At 40.9% G+C, this 21,499-nt stretch overlaps 1 protein-coding gene across 1 annotated transcript in view; it reads right to left on the bottom strand.

The window, feature by feature from the left end:
• The window catches only part of ATP7B (ATPase copper transporting beta), an 88,971-nt gene that overhangs the window by 23,513 nt on the left and 43,959 nt on the right, over positions 1–21,499 (bottom strand). The window contains exons 4-12 of the mRNA XM_077810777.1: positions 19,904–21,146; positions 15,453–15,722; positions 14,527–14,690; positions 13,483–13,644; positions 7,165–7,241; positions 2,361–2,535; positions 900–1,133; positions 477–568; positions 208–335 (exon numbers count right to left, since the gene is read on the bottom strand). Coding sequence (XP_077666903.1) covers positions 208–335; positions 477–568; positions 900–1,133; positions 2,361–2,535; positions 7,165–7,241; positions 13,483–13,644; positions 14,527–14,690; positions 15,453–15,722; positions 19,904–21,146 — 2,545 coding nt within the window. The remainder of the gene's footprint in view (positions 1–207; positions 336–476; positions 569–899; positions 1,134–2,360; positions 2,536–7,164; positions 7,242–13,482; positions 13,645–14,526; positions 14,691–15,452; positions 15,723–19,903; positions 21,147–21,499) is intronic.

Here is a 21,499-nt window from a genome sequence, read left to right as displayed (position 1 = left end):
TCCCCAAAGTCTGGTGTAACCAGATATCAGGGTTTGAATCAGCCTGGTATAAAGGCCAGTCCCATAAAGTAGTCTGAATCTGTATCAGAACCTTCCCAAAGCTAAGAGGAGTGGATGAAGAGGAGAATGAATACAGGGAACAAGTGTGACCAGTTTAAGAAGGAGATCCAGCAGCCAGCTAGCTTTGCTAAGCATAAAGAAAATTACCAGTAATGAGAGATTCATCTGCCATAGAGCTGCCTTCAATGACTTTTCCATCAACTGGGAACTTCCCACCAGGGACAACTTTTACAATGTCACCCCGCTGAACCAGTTCAACAGCCACCTGCTCCTCCCTGTAAGAAGCACCCAATTATGAGAGATGAACAATTTGATTCATCCCGTTAATAGGAACAAAAATGCTTTTACCATTAAATGCATCAGATCTAGTCAGCCCATCCCAGCAGGCTGAAGGGCTTTGGGTGAATAATATATACCTGATGACGGAGTGGTCAGGTCCAAGAGTCACTATGGTAGCTTCAGTAGCTTGGAGAGACATTAGTTTAGCAAGTGCTTCTGATGTTTTACTCTATGCAAACAACATAAATAAAGATAAATGCTTGAGAAGTTGGTCCAATAAAAGGTATTACCTCACCCATCATGTGTCTCACATTTTAAGTAGACATGCACGGGGGCTGGACTTGATGACCTCTCAAGATCCCTTCCAGACCCACAGTTCTATGATCCTGTGTGTGCAGTTAACATAGCAACCCACCAGGCTCTCATCAAACTGCAGCGTACGCCACACTGCACGCCAGAAACACTCCTACCAAAATACATGTAAGCAGTTTCTGTTCATAGAGATGCCATATTATTTTCTTCATTACTGTTCATAAGTGCTTAACGTGTAGACTGGTTACCTTTGCTATGTGTTCCAACCATCTCCCAAGAGAAATGAATACGAATAACATAGGTGGTGTGTCAAAGAACGTGACGGGGCTTTCCTCTGCTTTTTCAGCTATAGCCACCACCAAGATCACACAAGAGTATATATAAGCAATAGTTGTAGCCAGCACAATCAGTACATCCATATTGGCTGTTTTGTGCTTCAGTGATTTGTAAGCTTGGACATAAAAGTACCATCCACCGAGGAACTGTCAGTGAAAGTATATACAAATGCCTATTAATCACAGCAGTGAAAGCAGGGCATGTACAGTACAGATTATAGCAAAGAGCTGTAAATAGTGAGGCTGACGTTAATGAGCCTGATTCTTAGCTCACACTAATTTAACCATGGTCTAACTTCAATGGAATTGTCTTACAATGTAAAACCCCTGGGGACAGAGATGGTCTTTTTGTTCTCTTTGTGCAACACTTCACACAATGGGGTCCCCTGTCTATGACTGGGCCCCCTACCTGCTACTGCAATACAAATGAAAAATAATGGAGTTACTCCTGATTTACATCAGTGTGTGTAAGAGAATTAGGTCCATTAAATAGAAATGTTCTAAATAGTTAGATGTAGTCATGTCATAGCAGGACTGTGAGGAAATGCTTTTAAAGCCTCATTGCAACAGAACAGGAATGCAGCAAGAAAAAAGTAACCTAAGTTCACTGCTACCCCACCCACCCATCGCTTCTGTCTCACTCTTATCTTACCCACTTTTCACTTCTTGATCCCCACCCCTCTGTGCTCCTTTCCCCCTCTCACTGCTCTGTGTTGTACACATCCCTCCTTTATCCTCTCACATTAACTGCTGCAGTCTCAACCACCCTGTGAGGTTAGTAGGTCAGTATTATTATCCTTTTATTACAGTGTAGGGGAAAATGGAGGCATAAAGATTAAGTGACTTGCCCAAAGTCACAGTCAGTGACCAAATCAAGAGTTGAACTCACGACCTTAACTCTTCTATCATAACGTTCACCCCAGCATGCCACCCCTTTATTTTCTCTCTTCACCTGTCATGTCATGCCTGGTTAGATTGAATTCTTTGGGGAGAGGATACCATCTTATCTATCTAAAAAGATAACTAACACAACTTGGGTGCCATATTACATATATATAATAAGATATACAGAATAAGATGGTACCCTCTCCCCAAACAATCTAACCAGGCATGACATGACAGGTGAAGAGAAAAAATAAAGGGGTGGCATGCGGGGGTGAACATTATGATAGAAGAGTTAAGGTCCTGAGTTCAACTCTTGATTTGGTCACTGACTCACTTATATATAGGGCCACTTTATCCTATATATCCTGAATTTACAGGGGGGTGGATGCAATCCAATATGGCTTTCCAGTCTAATTTTTTGTATTAAATCAGATTAAGTAAGGGGACATTGAAAGGAAAGAAAATACCCAAGAAATACCATTTACATACCTGAACTAAAGTGCACAGGACAAAGAAGAGAAGATTTAAAATAGATAATCCAGGAATTAGATTTCGTTCCAGCACCATACTGCCATGCTGTTGGCCAGCAGGTATTAGCATATATATCATTAAGATTAAGACAGGGATTCCAAACACTAGGCTGCACAGGAAAGATTTCCTCCATCTGAAAAGTAGAAGTAGTGAATCCATGGTATTAGAGTACACTTTGGTAGTACTGGGGCCCAAATACTGCACATGTACAGCTCCCTGGCTGAGCCCAGCGCATTCAGCCCTCGGCAAAACTGGCTCCAAGTCATTACTTCTTTCCAGTGCTTAAACACTTTGGCTTAAGAAGTTCCTTTGCTATCTGCATGTTTCAGATACATAACTCTCTACAAGTAAAAACTGCAAGGTAATCCAAATGCATATAAAAGAGTAGATTCATAGATATTTAGGTCAGAAGGGATCATGATGATCTAGTCTGACCTCCTGCACAATGCAGGCCACAGAATTTCACCCACCACTCCTGCAAAAAACCTCTCACCTATGTCTGTGCTATTGAAGTCCTCAAATCGTGGTTTAAAGACTTCAAGGAGCAGAGAATCCTCCAGCAAGTGACCCATGCCCCATGCTACAGAGGAAGGCAAAAAACCTCCAGGGCCTCTTCCAATCTGCCTTGGAGGAAAATTCCTTCCTGACCCCAAATATGGCGATCAGCTAAACCCTGAGCATATGGGCAAGATTCATCAGCCAGATACCACAGAAAATTCTTTCCTGGTTAACTCAGATCCCATCCCAACTAATATCCCGTCACAGGCCATTGGGCCTATTTACCATGAATAGTTAATTACCAAAACCATGTTATCCCATCATACCATCTCCTCCATAAACTTATCGAGTTTAATTTTAAAGCCAGGTAGATCTTTTGCCCCCACTGCTTCCCTTGGAAGGCTGTTCCAAAATGTCACTCCTCTGATGGTTAGAAACCTCTGTCTAATTTCTAGTCTAAATTTCCTGGTGGCCAGTTTATATGCATTTGTTCTTGTGTCCACATTGGTACTGAGCTTAAATAATTCCTCTCCCTCTCTGGTATTTATCCCTCTGATACATTTATAGAGAGCAATCATATCTCCCCTCAACCTTCTTTTAGTTAGGCTAAACAAGCCAAGCTCCTTGAATCTCCTTTCATAAGACAAGTTTTCCATTCCTCGGATCATCCTAGTAGCCCTTCTCTGTACCTGTTCCAGTTTGAATTCATCCTTCTTAAACATGGGAGACCAGAACTGCACACAGTATTCCAGGTGAGGTCTCACCAGTGCCTTGTATAACGGTACTAAAACCTCCTTATCCCTACTGGAAATACCTCTCCTGATGCATCCCAAGACCGCATTAGCTTTTTTCACGGCCATCACACATTGGCGGCTCAGTCATCCTATGATCAACCAATACTCCAAGGTCCTTCTCCTCCTCCGTTACTTCTAATTGATGTGTCCCCAGCTTATAACTAAAATTCTTGTTATTAATCCCTAAATGCATGACCTTACACTTCTCTATTAAATTTCATCCTATTACTATTACTCCAGTTTACAAGGTCATCCAGATCCTCCTGTATGATATCCCTGTCCTTCTCTAAATTGGTAATACCTCCCAGCTTTGTATCATCTGCAAACTTTATTAGCACACTCCCACTTTTTATGCCGAGGTCAGTAATAAAAAGATTAAATAAGACTGGTCCCAAAACCGATCCTTGAGGAACTCCACTGGTAACCTCCCTCCAGCCTGACAGTTCACCTTTCAGTAGGCCCGTTGTAGTCTCCCCTTTAACCAATTCCTTATCCACCTTTCAATTTTCCTATTGATCCCCATCTTATCCAATTTAACTAATAATTCCCCATGTGGCACGCTATCAAATGCCTTACTGAAATCTAGGTAAATTAGATCCACTGCGTTTCCTTTGTCTAAAAAATCTGTTAGTTTCTCAAAGAAGGAGATCAGGTTGGTTTGGCACAATCTACCTTTTGTAAAACCATGTTGTATTTTGTCCCATTTACCATTGACTTCAATGCCCTTAACTACCTTCTCCTTCAAAATTTTTTTCCAAGGCCTTGCATACTACAGAAGTCAAACTAACAGGCCTATAGTTATCTGGATCACTTTTTTCCCCCCTTTCTTAAAAATAGGAACTATGTTAACAATTCTCCAATCATACGGTACAACCCCTGAGTTTACAGATTCATTAAAAATTCTTGCTAATGGGCTTGCAATTTCATGTGCCAATTCCTTTAATATTCTTGGATGAAGATTATCTGATTTAGTCCCATTAAGCTGTTTGAGTTTCTCTTCTACCTCAGATATGGTAATGTCTACCTCCATATCCTCATTCCCATTTGTCATGCTACCATTATCCCTAAGATCCTCTTTAGTCTTATTAAAGACTGAGGCAAAGTATTTGTTCAGAGATTGGGCCATGCCTAGATTATCCTTGACTTCCACTCCATCCTCAGTGTTTAGCAGTCCCACTTCTTCTTTCTTTGTTTTCTTATTATTTATATGGCTATAGAACCTTTTACTATTGGTTTTAATTCCCTTTGCAAGGTCCAACTCTATTTGACTTTTAGCCTGTCTCACTTTAACCCTACATGTTCTGACCTCAATAAGGTAGCTTTCCTTGCTGATCCCTCCCTTCTTCCACTCCCTGTATGCTTTCTGCTTTTTCTTAAATCACCTCTCCGAGATGCTTGCTCATCCAGCTTGGTCTACGACTCCTGCCTATGAAGTTTTTCCCCTTTCTTGGGATGCAGGCTTCTGATAGCTTCTGCAGCTTTGATTTAAAATAATCTCAGGCCTCCTCTACCTTTAGATCCATAAATTCTTCAGTCCAATCCACTTCCCTAACTAATTTCCTTAATTTTTGAAAGTCAGCCCTTTTGAAATCAAAAACCCTAGTTGCAGATTTATTTTTGTTAATCCTTCCATTCAGTTTGAACTGAATTAGCTCATGACCACTTGAGCCAAGACTACCCCCTACAACCATTTCTTCTATGAGGTCCTCACTACTCACCAAAACCAAATCTAAAATGGCATCCCCTCTAGTCAGTTCAGAAACTACTTGCTGAAGGAATCCATCAGCTATCACATCTAGGAAAATCTGAGCCCTATTATTATTACTAGCACTTGTCCTCCAGGCTATATCTGGGAAGTTAAAGTCTCCCATGATCACACAGTTTCCATTAGTATTTACTTTATTAAAAACATTAAAAAGGACTCTATCCATATCCAAATTAGATCCCGGCGGTCTACAGCACACCCCAAGCACTATCCCAGGGGACAGAGTAACAGCCGTGTTAGTCTGTATTCGCAAAAAGAAAAGGATTACTTGTGGCACCATGGTTAGTCTCTAAGGTGCCACAAGTACTCCTTTTCTTTATCCCACGGGAGGCTCTAATAGTTTTCTTCCCCAATGTAATTTTTGCCCAGACGGACTCTGTCTTATCCATTTCATCGCTTCTTATTTCTTTACATTCCACCTCATCATTGATATACAATGCTACTCCACCACCTTTACCTTTATTTCGGTTTTTCCTAAACAGCACATACCCTTCAATACCTGTAGTCCAGTCATGACTACTATTCCACCATGTTTCTGTTATCCCTATAATATCTGGTTTCACTTCCCGCACCAGTAGCTCTAGTTCCTCCATTTTGTTACCTAGGCTCCTCGCATTGGTGTACAAACATCTTAAATTTTTGCTGTTTGGCCTCACTCACATTCTGTACCTTATTAGGCACGCTCATTCTACAGCCAGTATGACCTATTAGACTGGTATCTACACAGCCCTTCCTCCTACCCACGGCTGTATCCCCCGATCACATAGACCTGCCTTTTCCTGGTGATGGTGCTGTTCTCCAGTCTATCCCCTGTTCCCTCTGGCTGCAAGTTCTTTCCATTCCTATTCTCCCTTGTAATCCTCTTCAACCCATCCTGTATCCTCCTGGGGCTCATATTTGGTGTAGTCTCCATTAACTCTTCCCCTTTTCCTATAGGACCAGCCGCTCTTCTCTTCTTCCTTGCCCTTCCATCTTCAGTGATTACCTGCTGAGCCCCTTCTTCATTTTCCAACTCTGCAAACCTATTCTTGAGCTCTATTTCGCCTTCACTAGCCCATCTTTTCCTCTGCCTGGTTCTTTTAGTCACATGCTTCCACTGACCACTTTCCTCACCCAGTCTCCCCTCAGAATTCCCCAGTCCTGCTTCCATCTGCAAGTCTGAGCTTTTCCCTTCAGATACCTCATGCCTTTGCTCCAAAATCTGCTCAAACCCTTTCCTAAACTCAACCAGACTTTCCACCTGCATCTCCAAACCTCGGATCTTTTCCTCCATCAGCTCTATCAGATGGCATTTAATGCAGACAAAACTCTTACGAGGTACCCCCTCCAGGATCATGTACATACCGCAGCTTTCACATCCAGTCATCCTCATTGTGTCTTCCACTACATGGATCATTCCCACTGCTGCCTCTGTATCTATCATAGCCTTCCCACCTAAATCCTGTTAATCTGGGAAACACAAACCACACCCAAACACCACCACCCACAGCAAAAACAAACCCCCAACAAGCACCACAAGACAAACTCCCCTTTTGAACTCCCACTCAAACTCCCGTTTACAGCTCTGTTGAGTAATTGAACTGAACAGCAAATGACTACGTACATGCATATTAAATATGCCTTGCACAAACATAAACCAGATTAACTGTTGTGCAGATTACAGTCACACTTGTAGAGGCCCTCTCTTTGTGAAAGTCATACTTACTGTTTTATTTCCTTTTTGTGATCCAAGTTATGAGCATTAGGGTCTCTCTTGGCCAAGGAAGCATGAAAACCAATTCCCTTTTTATTAAAAAAACAAGACAAAAAGAGTTTGGTTAATTGAGATTTATTATGTACAACAGATGAAAACTTCATCTAAAAGGATAAATTTAAAATCAGAAACGTCAGAACAGGGGACTGTTCCACGCTTTGGTGAATGCCTCCTTATATATTTATAGTGCCTGCCAAAGTGAGAGGAGTTCAGATAATGCCGATGATGATGGAGTAGAAGGCAGAACATGGATGGTAAGGTACCTCTATTATGACACACATCCACAGTCATAAGAAATCAAACATCCTGAGTTTAATGGTGGACGGAGCTGGGATTCTGAAGGACTGATATTCCCCATCAAACTTCACTGAGGAAATGTTTAAAACAAATACAGTAGTACCTCAGTTACAAACACCAGAGTTACAAATTGACCAGTCAACCACGCACCTCATTTGGAACCAGAAATACACAATAAGGTAGCAGCAGAGACTGCAAAAAAAAAAAAAACACAAACACGCAAATACAGCACAGTAGTCTTAAATGTAAACCACTAAAAAATAAAGGGAAAGCGGCTTTTTTCTTCCGCATAGTAAAGTTTCTAAGCCGTATTAAGTCAATATTCAGTCGTAAACTTTTGAAAGAACCACCATAACATTTTGTGCAGAGTTATGAACAACCTCCATTCCTGAGGTGCTCGTAACTTTGAGGTTCTACTGTTCACAAAATAAAAATACCATATGGAGGGTGAGACATCGTTAAATCTAGTGGGCCTGTGAACCTGGAATGCTGTGTGCAGTTCTAGTCTCCCAAGTTTAAGAAGGATTAATTCAAACTGGAACAGGTACAGAGAAGGGCTACTAGGATGATCCGAGGAATGGAAAATTTGTCTTATGAAAGGAGATTCAAGGAGCTTGGCTTGTTTAGCCTAAGCTAAAGAAGGTTGAGGGGAGATATGATTGCTCTCTATAAATATATCAGAGGGATAAATACCGGAGAGGGAGAGGAATTATTTAAACTCAGTACTAATGTGGACACAAGAACAAATGGACATATACTGGCCATCGGGAAGTTTAGACTTGAAATTAGACGAAGGTTTGTAACCATCAGAGGAGTGAAGTTCTGGAATAGCCTTCCAAGGGAAGTAGTGGGGGCAAAAGACCTATCTGGCTTCAAGATTAAACTCGATAAGTTTATGGAGAAGATGGTATGATGGGATAAACATGATTCTGGCAATTAATTGATCTTTAACTATTCATGGTAAATAGGCCCAATGGCCTGTGATGGGATGTTAAATGGGGTGGGATCTGAGTTACTACAGAGAATTCTTTCCTGGGTATCTGGCTGATGAGTCTTGCCCATATGCGCAGGGTTCAGCTGATCGCCATATTTGGGGTCAGGAAGGAATTTTCCTCCAGGGCAGAATTTTCCTCCTGGGGGTTTTTCGCTTTCCTCTGTAGCATGAGGCACGGGTCACTTGTTGGAGGATTCTCTGCACTTTGAAGTCTTGAAACTATGATTTGAGGATTTCAATAGCTCAGATATAGGTGAGAGGTTTATCACAGGAGTGGGTGGGTGAGATTCTGTGGCCTGCGTTGTGCAGGAGGTCGGACTAGATGATCATAATGGTCCCTTCTGACCTTAATATCTATGAATCTATAACCTTGATAGGATCTCCTTAACGGTACAGTACTGCAGGTGTTGGATCATATTAAAGAAGTTCTGTATTAAAATCACAAACAAGTTTGATTCCCTATAGTTTAAATTCCAGGGTATTACTAATTAAGAGGTCTCTTGGTTTTTGGTACTGTTTCTCTCCCTCTATGTGTGAAACTTGATGCTAATTGCGTTAGTACCTTCTAAGACAGTCTGTTCTCAAAGCAATTCACAGAGAGAGAGACTCAAAGCAATACTCTGTAACAACAGAAACAGCACCCAGAGATTCCCCGCCCTTTTGTTGTATTAACAATTGTGATTAAAATAGAGATAGAGGATGTATGTGGATGGATGCTTGGTGTGGATAATAACTGAATGATCAGCGAGGTGCCAGCCTAAGAATCCAGTGTCCATCAGCTGAAGAAGGCGTCAAGTGGAAATAACCAGAGGACCCCCGGAGGGCAGACTGGAATCCACCCAACAGCCTCAAGAATGGGAGAACCAAAGAACAAGATAACATCTGGCAGCACGGAGCCGTCAGAAATGTGCTATTTGCTGATTGATTCAGCAACAGCATGATGAAGCAATTCCCATAGACTGGCATAGGAAGAAATTCCTATAAAAATGGACTCTAGAAAGTGAGAACTTTGGGGTCTGATTCTGCAAACCAACTTCCAGGAGCATCAGATGTGCATCTGACGAGGCCCTGCTCCCTCCTCATGTCCAGGCCACCTGGCTAGTGGCTTGGCATGAGCAACTCTAAGGCTGGTAACTATGATAACCTTGCAGAACGTGTGTGTGTGTGTGTGTGTGTGTGTGTGTGTGTGTAAATATGAGATTGAATGGAATGTTATAGCTATAACTAACTGCTTACTATGATTCTTTCTGTATTCACAATAAATGTGGTATTTTGCCTTTTTTCCCTTTAATAAGATCCTGCTGGTTTTTATTTTATTGGTATAACACAGGTATACGTCAAGCCACCATAGAAAGCAGCAAGAACCAGTAGTGAACAGCAGCATGGCAGGAGCCAAAACAACAAACTAATTAGAATGGGACTGCCTTTCCATGTGCTTCTATACCGTGCCCAGCACAATGGGGCCCCAAATCTGACTGGAACTTTGCAGGGCTACTGGAATATAAACAACACCACTGTTAGCACAGGTCCAGTTATCAAGTATAAATGTAATTATCTGAAAGGCCAGTGATAGGATTTGCTTTACAGAACCACCACCACCTTACAACTTAGTGTACCATTATCAGTAACTCCCACCATTTACTTGACAACTCACTGTAAGGCTGTACCAATTCTGCAGTTTGGAAACACTCTCTGAAGGAATATCCTAGAGCACAAAATGAATTAACTGATTTTGGTACAATCTGTTTCCCTGTCATAGTACAGTAAGTCCTCACTTAACATTGTAGTTATGTTCCTGAAAAATGTGACGAGTGAAATGATGTTAAGCGAATCCAATTTCCCCGTAACAATTAATGTAAATGGGGGGGGGGGGTTAGGTTCCAAGGAAATTTTTTTTTTTGGCCAGACGAAAGACTATATATATATATTTCTATATACACACAGTATAAGTTTTAAACAAAACAATTTAATACTGTACACAGGAATGATGATTGTGAAGCTTGGTTGAGGTGGAGAAGTCAGAGGGTGGGACACTTCCCAGGGAGTGCCTTACTGCTAAATGATGAACTAGCAACTGGCTGAGCCCTCAAGGGGTTAACTCGTTGTTAATGTAGCCTCACACGCTACAAGGCAGCAGAAATCGAGGGAGGGGAGACAGCATGGCAGACAGAGACACACCGTGAGTGTGAGAGAGATGCGCATTTCCCCTTTAAGTAGGCTGACCCACTCTTAAGTGCACTGCCTTGTTGAGTTAATCAGGAAGCTGAGACCGCAGCAGCTGCTGCCAGGAAGCTTCCTCCATCCTGAGCCCTGTCATGTGACCCCCTGCTCTATGGAGATGGGGTAAGTGGGGTGCAGGAGCAAGGGGGAGGGGGACACCCTGACATTAGCCCCGCTCTTCTCCCTCCCCCACCCCAACCAGCAAGCAGGAGGCTCGGGGAGCAGTTCCAAGGCAGAGGGCAGGAGCAGCACATGGCAATGGAGGGAGGGACAGCTGAACTGCCAGCAATTGACAGCCTGCTGGGCGGCTGCTGCACAGGGAACTTAGGGGAGCAGGGAGCTGATAGGGGGGCTGCCGGTCCACCCTGGTTCCAAGCCCCCACCAGCTAGCTCCACAGGGCTGCTCTTCCTGCAAGCAGTGGACAAAGCAGGCAGCTTTGCACAACTTTAAACGAGCATGTTCCCTAACTCATAGACATTAAGGTCAGAAGGGACCATTATGATCTGATCAGCAACGTAACAAAACAACGTTAACCGGGACAACTTTAAAGAGAGGAGTTACTGTACTCTCTGCCATACTGTTCACACAGAAAAATTACACTCCCTCCTGCCCCTCCTGAAGAGAATTAAAAGCATCCCTAGCAAAACTGGCATGATGATACTTCACTATGTAATAGATTTTATGGATGTAGTGGTTACTGCCGAGTTGGTATTATTTTCTTTAGAGGCATATTACAAGGTGTTTTGCTTTTAAGAGTCTGTTCTGAACATCTATTGTGCGTCTCACTGATTATTCTGAACAACCATGGGAATCAATTCCAATCAAAACTGAGGTACAATAGAACCTCAGAATGGAGGTTGTTCGTGTGACACTCTGTACTCAAAGTAGCACCCTGGAATCCCCATATTCACCACCATCATATAATTATGATATGTTTTGTATAAAGTATGCCTTGTGAGGTATGATTTTAAAAGTCTTGATCTGTTGAACACTAATATCCCATTGGATTGTATGTGTTATCATTATATGTGAGGTTATGAAGTATTTCAGTAACACATACAGCAATATGTTGTGAGGATGGGAACACCCACAACCAGCCTTTCAGGTACTACAACAGAGTAGCCAGACAGCGTCAACAGCTCATCAACATCCATCAAGAAAAGAATCCACTATCCTAGAGATTTCCTGGAGAAGGCACATATGCCATGGGGGTGAACTAATCCACATCATTGCAAAGATATTTTCAGCAAGGTGTGGAAGAAACTATAGAAGAGGGGGAGTGACATCTTTATTTGGCCTTGCTCCCTCCACAACTTAATACCTGGAAACACATCTGGAAGACAAAGACTTTGAACTGGGGAGGGTGGTCCCAGGCCGGGAAAGAGTCCCAGCCTGTGTATTGAGGATATGTGACCTGTTTGTACCCTCTGTCAGGGTGAGACACGGCTTGATTCAAACCCTGTTTAGTTTCTAGAACTCAGACTACGAATTTATTTTTATTTCTTAAGTAACCAACTTTGATCTCTATGCTTGCTACTTATAATCATTTAAAATCTATCTTTCTGTAGTTAATAAATCTATTTTATATTTTATCTAAAACGGTGTTTTGGTTGAAGTGCTTAGGAAATCTCAGCTCAGTTTGCAAAGGCTAGTGTGTGTCCTCTCCACATCACAGAAGAGGCAAACTGGGTAATGAACTTACACTGGCCAGGCTTCTGACCAGGGCAAGACAGTACGGTTCTGGGGTGCAAGGCTGGGGAGGTGGGGGAAACTGGCTGGAGTCTCCCTGTTGATGGTTCATGAGTGGCTGGGAGATCATTCATGTAACTCAGTTGGGTGTGTCCCTGCCTGTGGATGTCTGCGTAAATGCAGTGCCAGTCAGAGGTTTGTGGCTTGACACAGCATCACAGTGTGAGAGGGACACCCCAGATTGGTGGGACAGAGGGCTCAGCAGTCCCACAATCCAGGTTGCACCCCAGGAACTCCATCGCAGTTTGTAACTCTGAAATGTTCGGAACTGAACAAAACATTATAGTTGCTCTTTCAAAAGTTTACAACTGAACATTGACTTAATACAGCTTTGAAACTTTACTATGCAGAAGAAAAATGCAGCTTGTAACCATCTTAATTTAAATGAAACACAAACAGTTTCCTTACCTTGTCAAATCTTCTTTTTTAAAACTCTCCCTTAATTTTTTAGTAGTTTACATTTAACACAGTACTGTAATGTATTTGCCTTTTTTTTCCCCCCTTTTGGTCTCTGCTGCTGCCTGACTGTGAACTTCCGGTTCCAGATTAGGTGTATGGTTGACCAGTCAGTTCGTAACTCTGGTGTTTGTGACTCTGAGGGTCTACCGTATGTTTTCAAAGTGGTATTTACTTGGGTTTAGTGCCTTTTTGCTGCAGAGAGGCTCTTAGAGTCTCTAGGTGGCAGTAGAGAGCAATCTGAGGTAACATTCCATTGGACTATCTGCAGTTCAGAGAAGGACCTGGTGCAGTACACTGAGCAGTAATGAGGGGTACATCACATTTTTATGAGCTATTGATACTTTTAAAAAGCACTGAAATCGTTATTGTCTCTGGAGGCTACCCTTTGAAGTATGTAGCCTCCATTGACCATACACTATTGGCTTTGTCACATATGGGAAAGTGTACTTTATCTAAAGCTGCAAAGGTCAGTGAACCTCAGCACTTTTAGTCACTTCCATTTGTTTTAACATCACCTTATATTTATTATTGGTTTGTTTTAATAACTTACCTCAATAATTTGTATAATATCTCGAGGTCCAATGATTTCAGGATCAAACTGGATGTGAGCTTTGCTGGTAGCAAGTGCCACGGAGGCATAGAAGATGCCATTAGTTCTGGTTAGTTTGGATTCAATATTGTGAACACAGGAAGCACAAGTCATCCCCGTAATCTGAAGAACAGAAATGTAAATGCAGTTAGTGATCTCTACAGTTCAGAGAAATCTCTCTCACCACTGCCCCTGAAGTGGGACTGGTGAGGGGAGAGGGAAGCAGAGAAGCAGCCTTTATTTCAGAAGTTGGAAATAGAGCATAGTAGGATTTAGCCCTGTATAAACAATTTGCAAAGTTTATACAGAATTCGAGATCTTTGCATGAAGTTTCAGGTATTATTATTAAAGCCCTGCGCGGATACAAAAATTTGGATCCGCATCCAATCTGCATCTGCAATAATTAACTTGTATCCGACCCACGTTCCATGCGCCACCTTTTACCCTGTCTTACTGTTAGAGCCCTGCATGTATACAAAATTTTGGATCCGCATCCTATCCATGATCCGCAAATATAGTAAACAATACAACCGCATCAGCAGATATAAAGTGGATATCCACAGATTTGCAGGGCTCTAATTATTATTATGTATTTGATCACCATTATTCTGGCCATAAAGAAAAAGAGTATTAGCAAGTCTGAAGATGTGTTAATGAAGATTTATTGTTTGGGACTTTTCAAAGTTATGCAAAAAGTTTGCACTGCTTGTGAAACTGATAAAAAAATAAGTTTTCACTGGACTCATGAGGAGTGCAGTGTTTTCCTGCCAAGAAAGGTTTCTCTGTGCACTTGGGTAGGTGTTAATATCTCTTTACCGAGTCAAAACATTTTTGCCCCTTTAGAATAATTTTTTTCTTGAGTAGTTAAGAAAAGCAGCAGCAGCACCCAGCACCACAGCTGTTCAAAAACACAACCACTAAAATAGATTCCTTTGCAAAGACACATTCCAGTCAAATTTGTACACGTACCACAAAACCGCTTAGGTTCCTATCCATGATACTCACAATAAGCTCTACATTGCCATCTGTATCAGTATGGTCTTCTATGACTGTAGCATCGAAGCCCAAGTTTTGGATCAGCTGTACTATTTCAAGAGGCTGAATGCTCTCTGGCTTGTATTTTATCTCCGCTTTTCCTGCCATCAGTGCTACTAGCACTGAAACGATACCTGCAATGGGAGCAATTGGGTTATATTAGAAACTTGTACCTCCTTTGAGGAGCACTTAATGCAACTGAATCAAGGGGCACACCAGTAATATAATGCTTGGACAATTAATGGCTTTAATCACTCTCCCCACTCTAGTGTTATGCCACGAGCATATTGACAAAATAGGACAAAAACTTCCGTTTCTCAAGATACGTATTCTTTCCTTTAATTTATTCATGCAAATCCCATTAGCATTAGAAGAACATGAGAATCAGATTGGAAGCTCTTTGGGGGAGGTGCTATGTCTTACTGTGGGTCTATCCACCAGCTATCCCTACTATCCGGTATATCCCCCAACTGGTATAGTCACTGACAGATTGAATATAGTAGAGTGGCTAGTATCAACATGAGTACATAATTAACTAAATAAGAATATTAATTACACCTACCCTCAAGAATACATTTTAATGTGTATAACAAGAATAGAGCTTTAGGAGACAGAGCACTGGACAGGGGCTCAGGAGACCTGGGTTCAATTCCTGGCTCTGCCACTGCCCTGCTGGGTGACCTTGGGCAAGTCACTTCCCACCTAGTGCCTCAGTTTCCCCAAAGGTAAAGTGGGGATAATGACACTGATCTGTGTAAAGTGCTTTGAGATCTACTGATGTAAAGAGCTATGTAAGAGCTAGGTATTAATTATTATTGACAGAATGCAGTATCCTTCACATCCAGAAGATTCCAAAGTACTTTACAGACCATCTATAGGAATTTTAAACATCTCACCATCTTCTTTTTGCAGATTTCTTTCAATGTTCGACACACATGATGCACAGGTCATGCCTGTGATCTGCATAAAGCACTTTTCTGTTGTTGCTACACTGGGTGGCTTTGGACTATCAAGGGAAGAATTCTTTGGCTGGACATCAGACATGTAGCCTTGATGAGAGGATTCAGAAACATTTTCTGTTCTCTGGGAAGCTGACTCCCAAGCATTAGGGTGAATTGTAGCGTCCTTGAAAAGAGGCTGATCCGTATATTTCCAAGTGGTGGTATCTTGAATAAACACACCATAAACAGAATTAACATTGGTTAACAGAACATGATAAAATGTTTAAAGAAGGAAACTGGAAACACATTTAACAACAGAAACATCCAAGGTTTTTCAAATGACAGGGTGACTCACTACCCTGTGATCTTGGCTTCCTTAGTCACAAGCAACTTGTTACTTTTGGGCAGTCTACCAACACTGCATGACCATTTTGCTTTATTTAGTGGCAATCCATCTTCAATCAGCGAATGATCCCCTTCTATCTGTCTGTTTGCTGATATTAATATCTACCCTGAGGGTGACTTCATGGCAGTTAAAGCATTAGAGAATACAGCCCAGTTACATGTTCATATTGTCCTCATCTTCTTTCCTTCAGGACTCCAGCTCAGCACCTGATCTCTAACCAGGATTAGAAAACGAGTGCATTTCTCAGCAGGTAATCCAAATGCTACTCCATAAACTGAGCAGCGAGCGCTGGTATAAAAGTGTATAGCCTTGGTCCTGAGAGGTACTGAGCACCCACAAGTCACACTTTAGTCAAGGTCATTGTGAGTACTTAGCATTCCTCAGGATCAGGCCCAGTGGGATCAATTCCTTCCCTTCTCAGGCACTGAGTAGGCCACCTCTGTAGAATACCCAGATGGAGAATCCCCAGCCCCAGCCAGATCCATAGACTAGTTCTCTACACTAAGCCAGGGAGCAGCTGAAGGAGCTGCCCCATTTATCTGGCTTGCAGGCTGCCCAATGGGTACTGGGGAGGAGGGCAGAGATATGCTGGACTGTGGGTGGTGAGCTGAGATTGGGAAGAGGAAGGAACTGATGGATGGAGTGTAGACAGAGTGCTGAATGACTTTACTGCTTATTTCCTTGCTTTTTACAGTTTGTGTTGATGTGGATTTTCAGCCTAGCAACCTTAAATCAAAGGTAACAAAAAAGTCTAGGTGGAAATGAATAGTAAGTCTGCTATAAGCTTAAGGTCTCCTCTCTGCCACCTGGCCAGTTTGTTAAAATATCCCTAAAAATCCAGACCAACTTTCTTATCCTCATGTTCTGTTCATGTTACCTTTAAGAGTCTGGGTTATTTTGTGGGTATAGGTGTCTGTGCCACGATTTCTAACTTTTTTTATTTTGCTAAAGGAGTCACAAGTTAATAATGCAAAATATTTATAGCTAAAGGCGTTTAAAATACAGACAAAATGGTCTTAAAATATACCATCTACTGTCCCTCAAATACTAAAACACAGTTTTCCCTAATACCCCATTCCTGGTTTTATTTTATTTATTAAATCAAAGTTTAATCAGTTGTTTAATCTACATTCCCAATTCTGAAAGAGCAAGATGACCTTAACAAAAAGGGCACAGTTTGTGGGAAAAATAGTAAAAAGTGTTATCAATTCTTTTTACATAAAATAGTTTAAACTATCCTGCATTTTGTCTCATAGTTGGGTGTATTAACCGATTTTATACCATTAGATTTCTTTTAATTTAGACTCGGTGTATATTATATAGAATAATGCTGAAAAACCAGTATAACACGTGTAAGAGTCTTATCTACAAAACAAAAATAAAATTGAATATATTCATAAGGTAGTTTATCTATAAAATAGTATACAATTTTCTTTGACTGTATGTGTAATTGTTTTCTGAAAGAGAAGAGGAGGGTGGATGTTGGTGCTGTGCCTGTGGGAAAAGTGTTCTCTGGTACAGAGTATAATTAACGCTTTTACATAGAACAGTTTAAACCAATTCTGTATTTTGTCTAAATGAGGTGTATTAACCAATTTTACATCATTAGATTTCTTTAAAGGTAGGTTGGGTGTATTTTGTATAAAGGAATGCTGAAAAAACAAGAATGAATGTGTGTGAAAGTGGGTGACATATAAAATAATATAAAACTAGTTTGAATTATACTTACAGTGATTATAAGATAGCCTACAAGTTGGCTTCAATGTACACTTAATGGTTTTGAACAGTAGGGCAGGGATATGGGAGGTGAATGGTGCTATGTCTCTGTGTGTTCTATGTTTTGCTTTTTTTTTTTTTTTTTTGGTTAGATTTATCTGTCCTTCAAAAACTTTACAAAATTTAAGAGACTTCTAATACAACTTAAGCCATTATGTAGAAAGAGGAAATTTTATTTCTGGTCCAGAATTCAACAGATATAAGCCTAACTGATAACTTTACATAGTTCTTATAAATCTACAGGCATACTCCTTTTGTTTGGTATTTTAGTTCGAATTTATATTTTAATATGCTGCAATAAATAAAGTGCTGTGTTCATAGTGACTTGGGAAAATATGGAGTAATTAAATATCTATGGATAAATCCATAAAGTGGATTCAGAATGTTAAAATGCATCACAATTTCCTATGATGTGGGATTCCCCAAGAGGCCCCTAGGTTAAAGAATACCTTCTGATTGGTTCAGCCAAGGGAGGTGTGGTTTTATCTCAAGCTCCCAGAACAGGGGTTTCTGCCATTTGGGCACTACCAATCTGTGGCACGAAATGCTTCTCTCTTCTGTCTGTTTCCTTTCTTGGTGGTTTAAAGTTCTTGGTCATCTCTGAAAGGTGACTATGCCTTTTAGTATGTAACTAGCTCTATAGTTATAGTTTTTCTTTATCACTAATACTTGGGAATATTTGTGCATTTGCTAAACAAAGCTGAACAATATACTAATTGCATATCAAATAATTTCCTCTAAAAATGTGTGTGCATATATATAAAAACACTTCCTTTCTGTGTCAGTAAGCCTGTGCACAATTATTTAATGCCTTTATTTAGAAAAGTATTAACTCCATAAAAAGTTACCATCCTTTCTAAAAGCACACATTAAAACTGTATTTTTCTGTCATTCAGACTTTGCACACCTGTTTACTACACTTTATGCAGAATTGCACTAAATATATAAAAAAGCAAATTTTCCTCTAAAAATAAAGGGTGTGAAAGCTATATTTATTCATTTAGTTCTAATGCATCCAAAAGATAAATTCAATTTTAAAAATTTAAAAAAAAAAAAAACCTCCTCCCACCCCACCCCAATGGCTGACAGTGCCAAAAATCAACGTGTCCAAAAATAAGACCTAGGAATGGGACAAAGCAGAAAGGGGTGTGGAAACCTGTCAAAGTTATATGCTTAGTAAAGCATAGCTTTTTACTATTATTCTTGGTTTTGAAATTCACCAAGTAAATGAGATTATGCACTATAGCAACATCTTAACCATTAAACACAGGTACTCAATCCAGCGTACTTGATTTATACATTATACTTCTCCCATTGAACATAGGTGCTGGAACTAGGGGTGCAGGGCGGGCTGTTGCACCCCCCTGGCTTGAAGTAGATTCCATTACATACAGGGTTAACAGTTTGATTCAATGGCTCTCAGCACCCCCACTATAATAATTGTTCCAGCGCCCCTGTCATCGAAGTCAATAGTAGTTTTGACATTGACTGACCGGAAGCAGGATTAGACCCTTGGCATAACCATTCTGCAGTTGAGGTACAGAAGATCTACTAAGGATACATCTGCACTGCAGCCTAGAGTGTGATCGGCAGCTTATATAGACATATATGCGCTAACTTTACTCTAGCTGGCTCGCGCAGCCCATATCTTAACTTCAATTTTTAGCTGTACTCTAGCTAGCTTGCTAGCACAAGTACATCTACACCAGCTACTAATCATACCTCCAGCTGCAGTATGGACGTGCCTTGAAGTGCCAGGCAGCAATTCCAGTTAGGGAAATGGTTGCTTTTAACCATAAGGTATTTTATTAAAGTGTTTGTTTCCCATGTATATTATTTATACTCACACCAGCTTGGTGGGTGGAGAGGAGAAGAGTGGAAACCTGTTTCAGTGGAGTGCAGTTTGTATGTTTTCTCAGGTTCTCTGCTATTTAAAAGCCACTACATTACTGGTTAGACTTTTGTCTGAATACCGTAACTTAAAAACAACTCTTTTGCCCAATCACACACTCACTTGAATGTGGAAATAAATAATTTGTCAGGGTGAAATTTTACGGCCTGTATTATACAGGGCAGGCCAGATCATAATGGTCCCTTCTAGCCTTAAAAAACAAACAAAAAACCCAAAACCCAAAACACACACACCCCCACACCCCCAACTATCAATTTTAAAAGTAATTGTTTTTACTTTCTCCTAGCTTACTTATAGAAAACATGTAAGTACCTGTAAGAATGGAAGCATCAAATCCCATGTCCTCTATAGCACCTCTTAGCTCTTCTGAATTAGTTACAGTTGAATTGTAGTGTATGGTTCCAGTCCTTTCAACTAACGAAACTGATATATGTTGTACCCCTTTTCTTTGGGACATTGTGCCTTCTATGGACTGTACACAGGATCCACAGGTCATTCCATCAATACTAAGTACAGTTGTGCTTGTCAGCTGATCCCCAGAGAATGTGCTACGAAGCTGAGGTGATGAAAATGCTGCCTTTGATAAAAGCTCTCCATTATTTGCTTCCACTCCATTAGGGAGGGATACTTTAAAGTTACTAGGTTGAAGGGCCTCAATGGCTTGTTGCAAAGATACTGGGGTAATTACGTTTGGGTTAAATTGCACGACAGCATTTTTATATTCCAATGACACTTCAATACTTTGTACGCCTGGAAGACCGGATATATTTCCTTCAATGTTTTTGACGCAAGACCTGCAATGCATCCCTTCTACTCCCAGCGTCATAGTTGTTGTACTATTCATTTTGCCTACCGCTGGCTTCACATTACTATTGTTCAGGCTGGCTGGAGTTTTCTTTGTGCTTGTAGTCTGCAAGCGTTCTAGATCAATCGTACCAAGCTTTAATGGGGCTAGCTTGCTCTTAATAGTGCTTTCATACCCAATGTTATCTATGTGGTTTTTGAGGTCTTCAGGTTGAATGATGTAAGGCTGGTAAGCAATGACTGCTTCTTGGTTACTGAGGGAGACTTTGATTCTCAACACACCATGTAGTTTTCCAATCTTTCCTTCAATGGTGTTGACACAAGATTGGCATGTCATACCTTCTACCCGCAGCTTCATTAGTGCTTCTCCCAAGGATGTCGATCTTACAGATAATGGTGTAGTTCTTCCTTCTGCAATGCTGGCATCAAAGCCCATGTCTCCAATTTCCTGGCAAATCTCTTGGGGACCTATTTCTGACTGTATATGTTTTACTACAGCATTGCTCTGCTCAAGGGAGACCTTGGTGCTCACAACGCCCTTCACCTTGGAAATTCTGCCCTCTATCGACTGCACACAAGACTGGCAAGTCATACCCAAAATATTGACCGTGACAGTGCTCATTTGAGGAAGCATATCTTGAGAGGGCATATTTTCAGTGCTCCCTTCGTAGCCGATGTTGTCAAAGGCAAAATTCTGCTTCATGGTTGGTTCCCATACACAACTAGGAGGGGAGCTAGACATAGACAAAGCCTGAAGTGCAAGAAAAAGAAACAAAATAAAACAGATGTAACTTCTGAGTTCTAAAACAGTAACATTCTATACAGGTGGAAGTGCTGCTAAGTTAACAGATGCCAGTAAAATGCACTGCAAAGTTAATTAAAACATCAAATGTTATCAGTAATTTAAGGAGGGGATGAGCATCTAACTGAGATTTTTAAAATATTCAGCAGATGCAAAAGTGAAGTTAACTATGAGCTCTCAGCATGTTTATTTAAAATAAAAGCTCTCCATGGCCACTGAACATATGCTTTCACTAAACTATGGCTCTGTTCCTTGCAGTATTATTTCACACTCAACGATTTACAGTAAAGGGATGTTTTGAA

This window comes from Eretmochelys imbricata, chromosome 1 (assembly GCF_965152235.1).
Source record: "Eretmochelys imbricata isolate rEreImb1 chromosome 1, rEreImb1.hap1, whole genome shotgun sequence".
In the NCBI taxonomy this organism is placed as follows: domain Eukaryota; kingdom Metazoa; phylum Chordata; order Testudines; family Cheloniidae; genus Eretmochelys; species Eretmochelys imbricata.
Note: the sequence above shows the minus strand (reverse complement) of the source record. Positions and strands in the feature narration are given on the sequence as shown.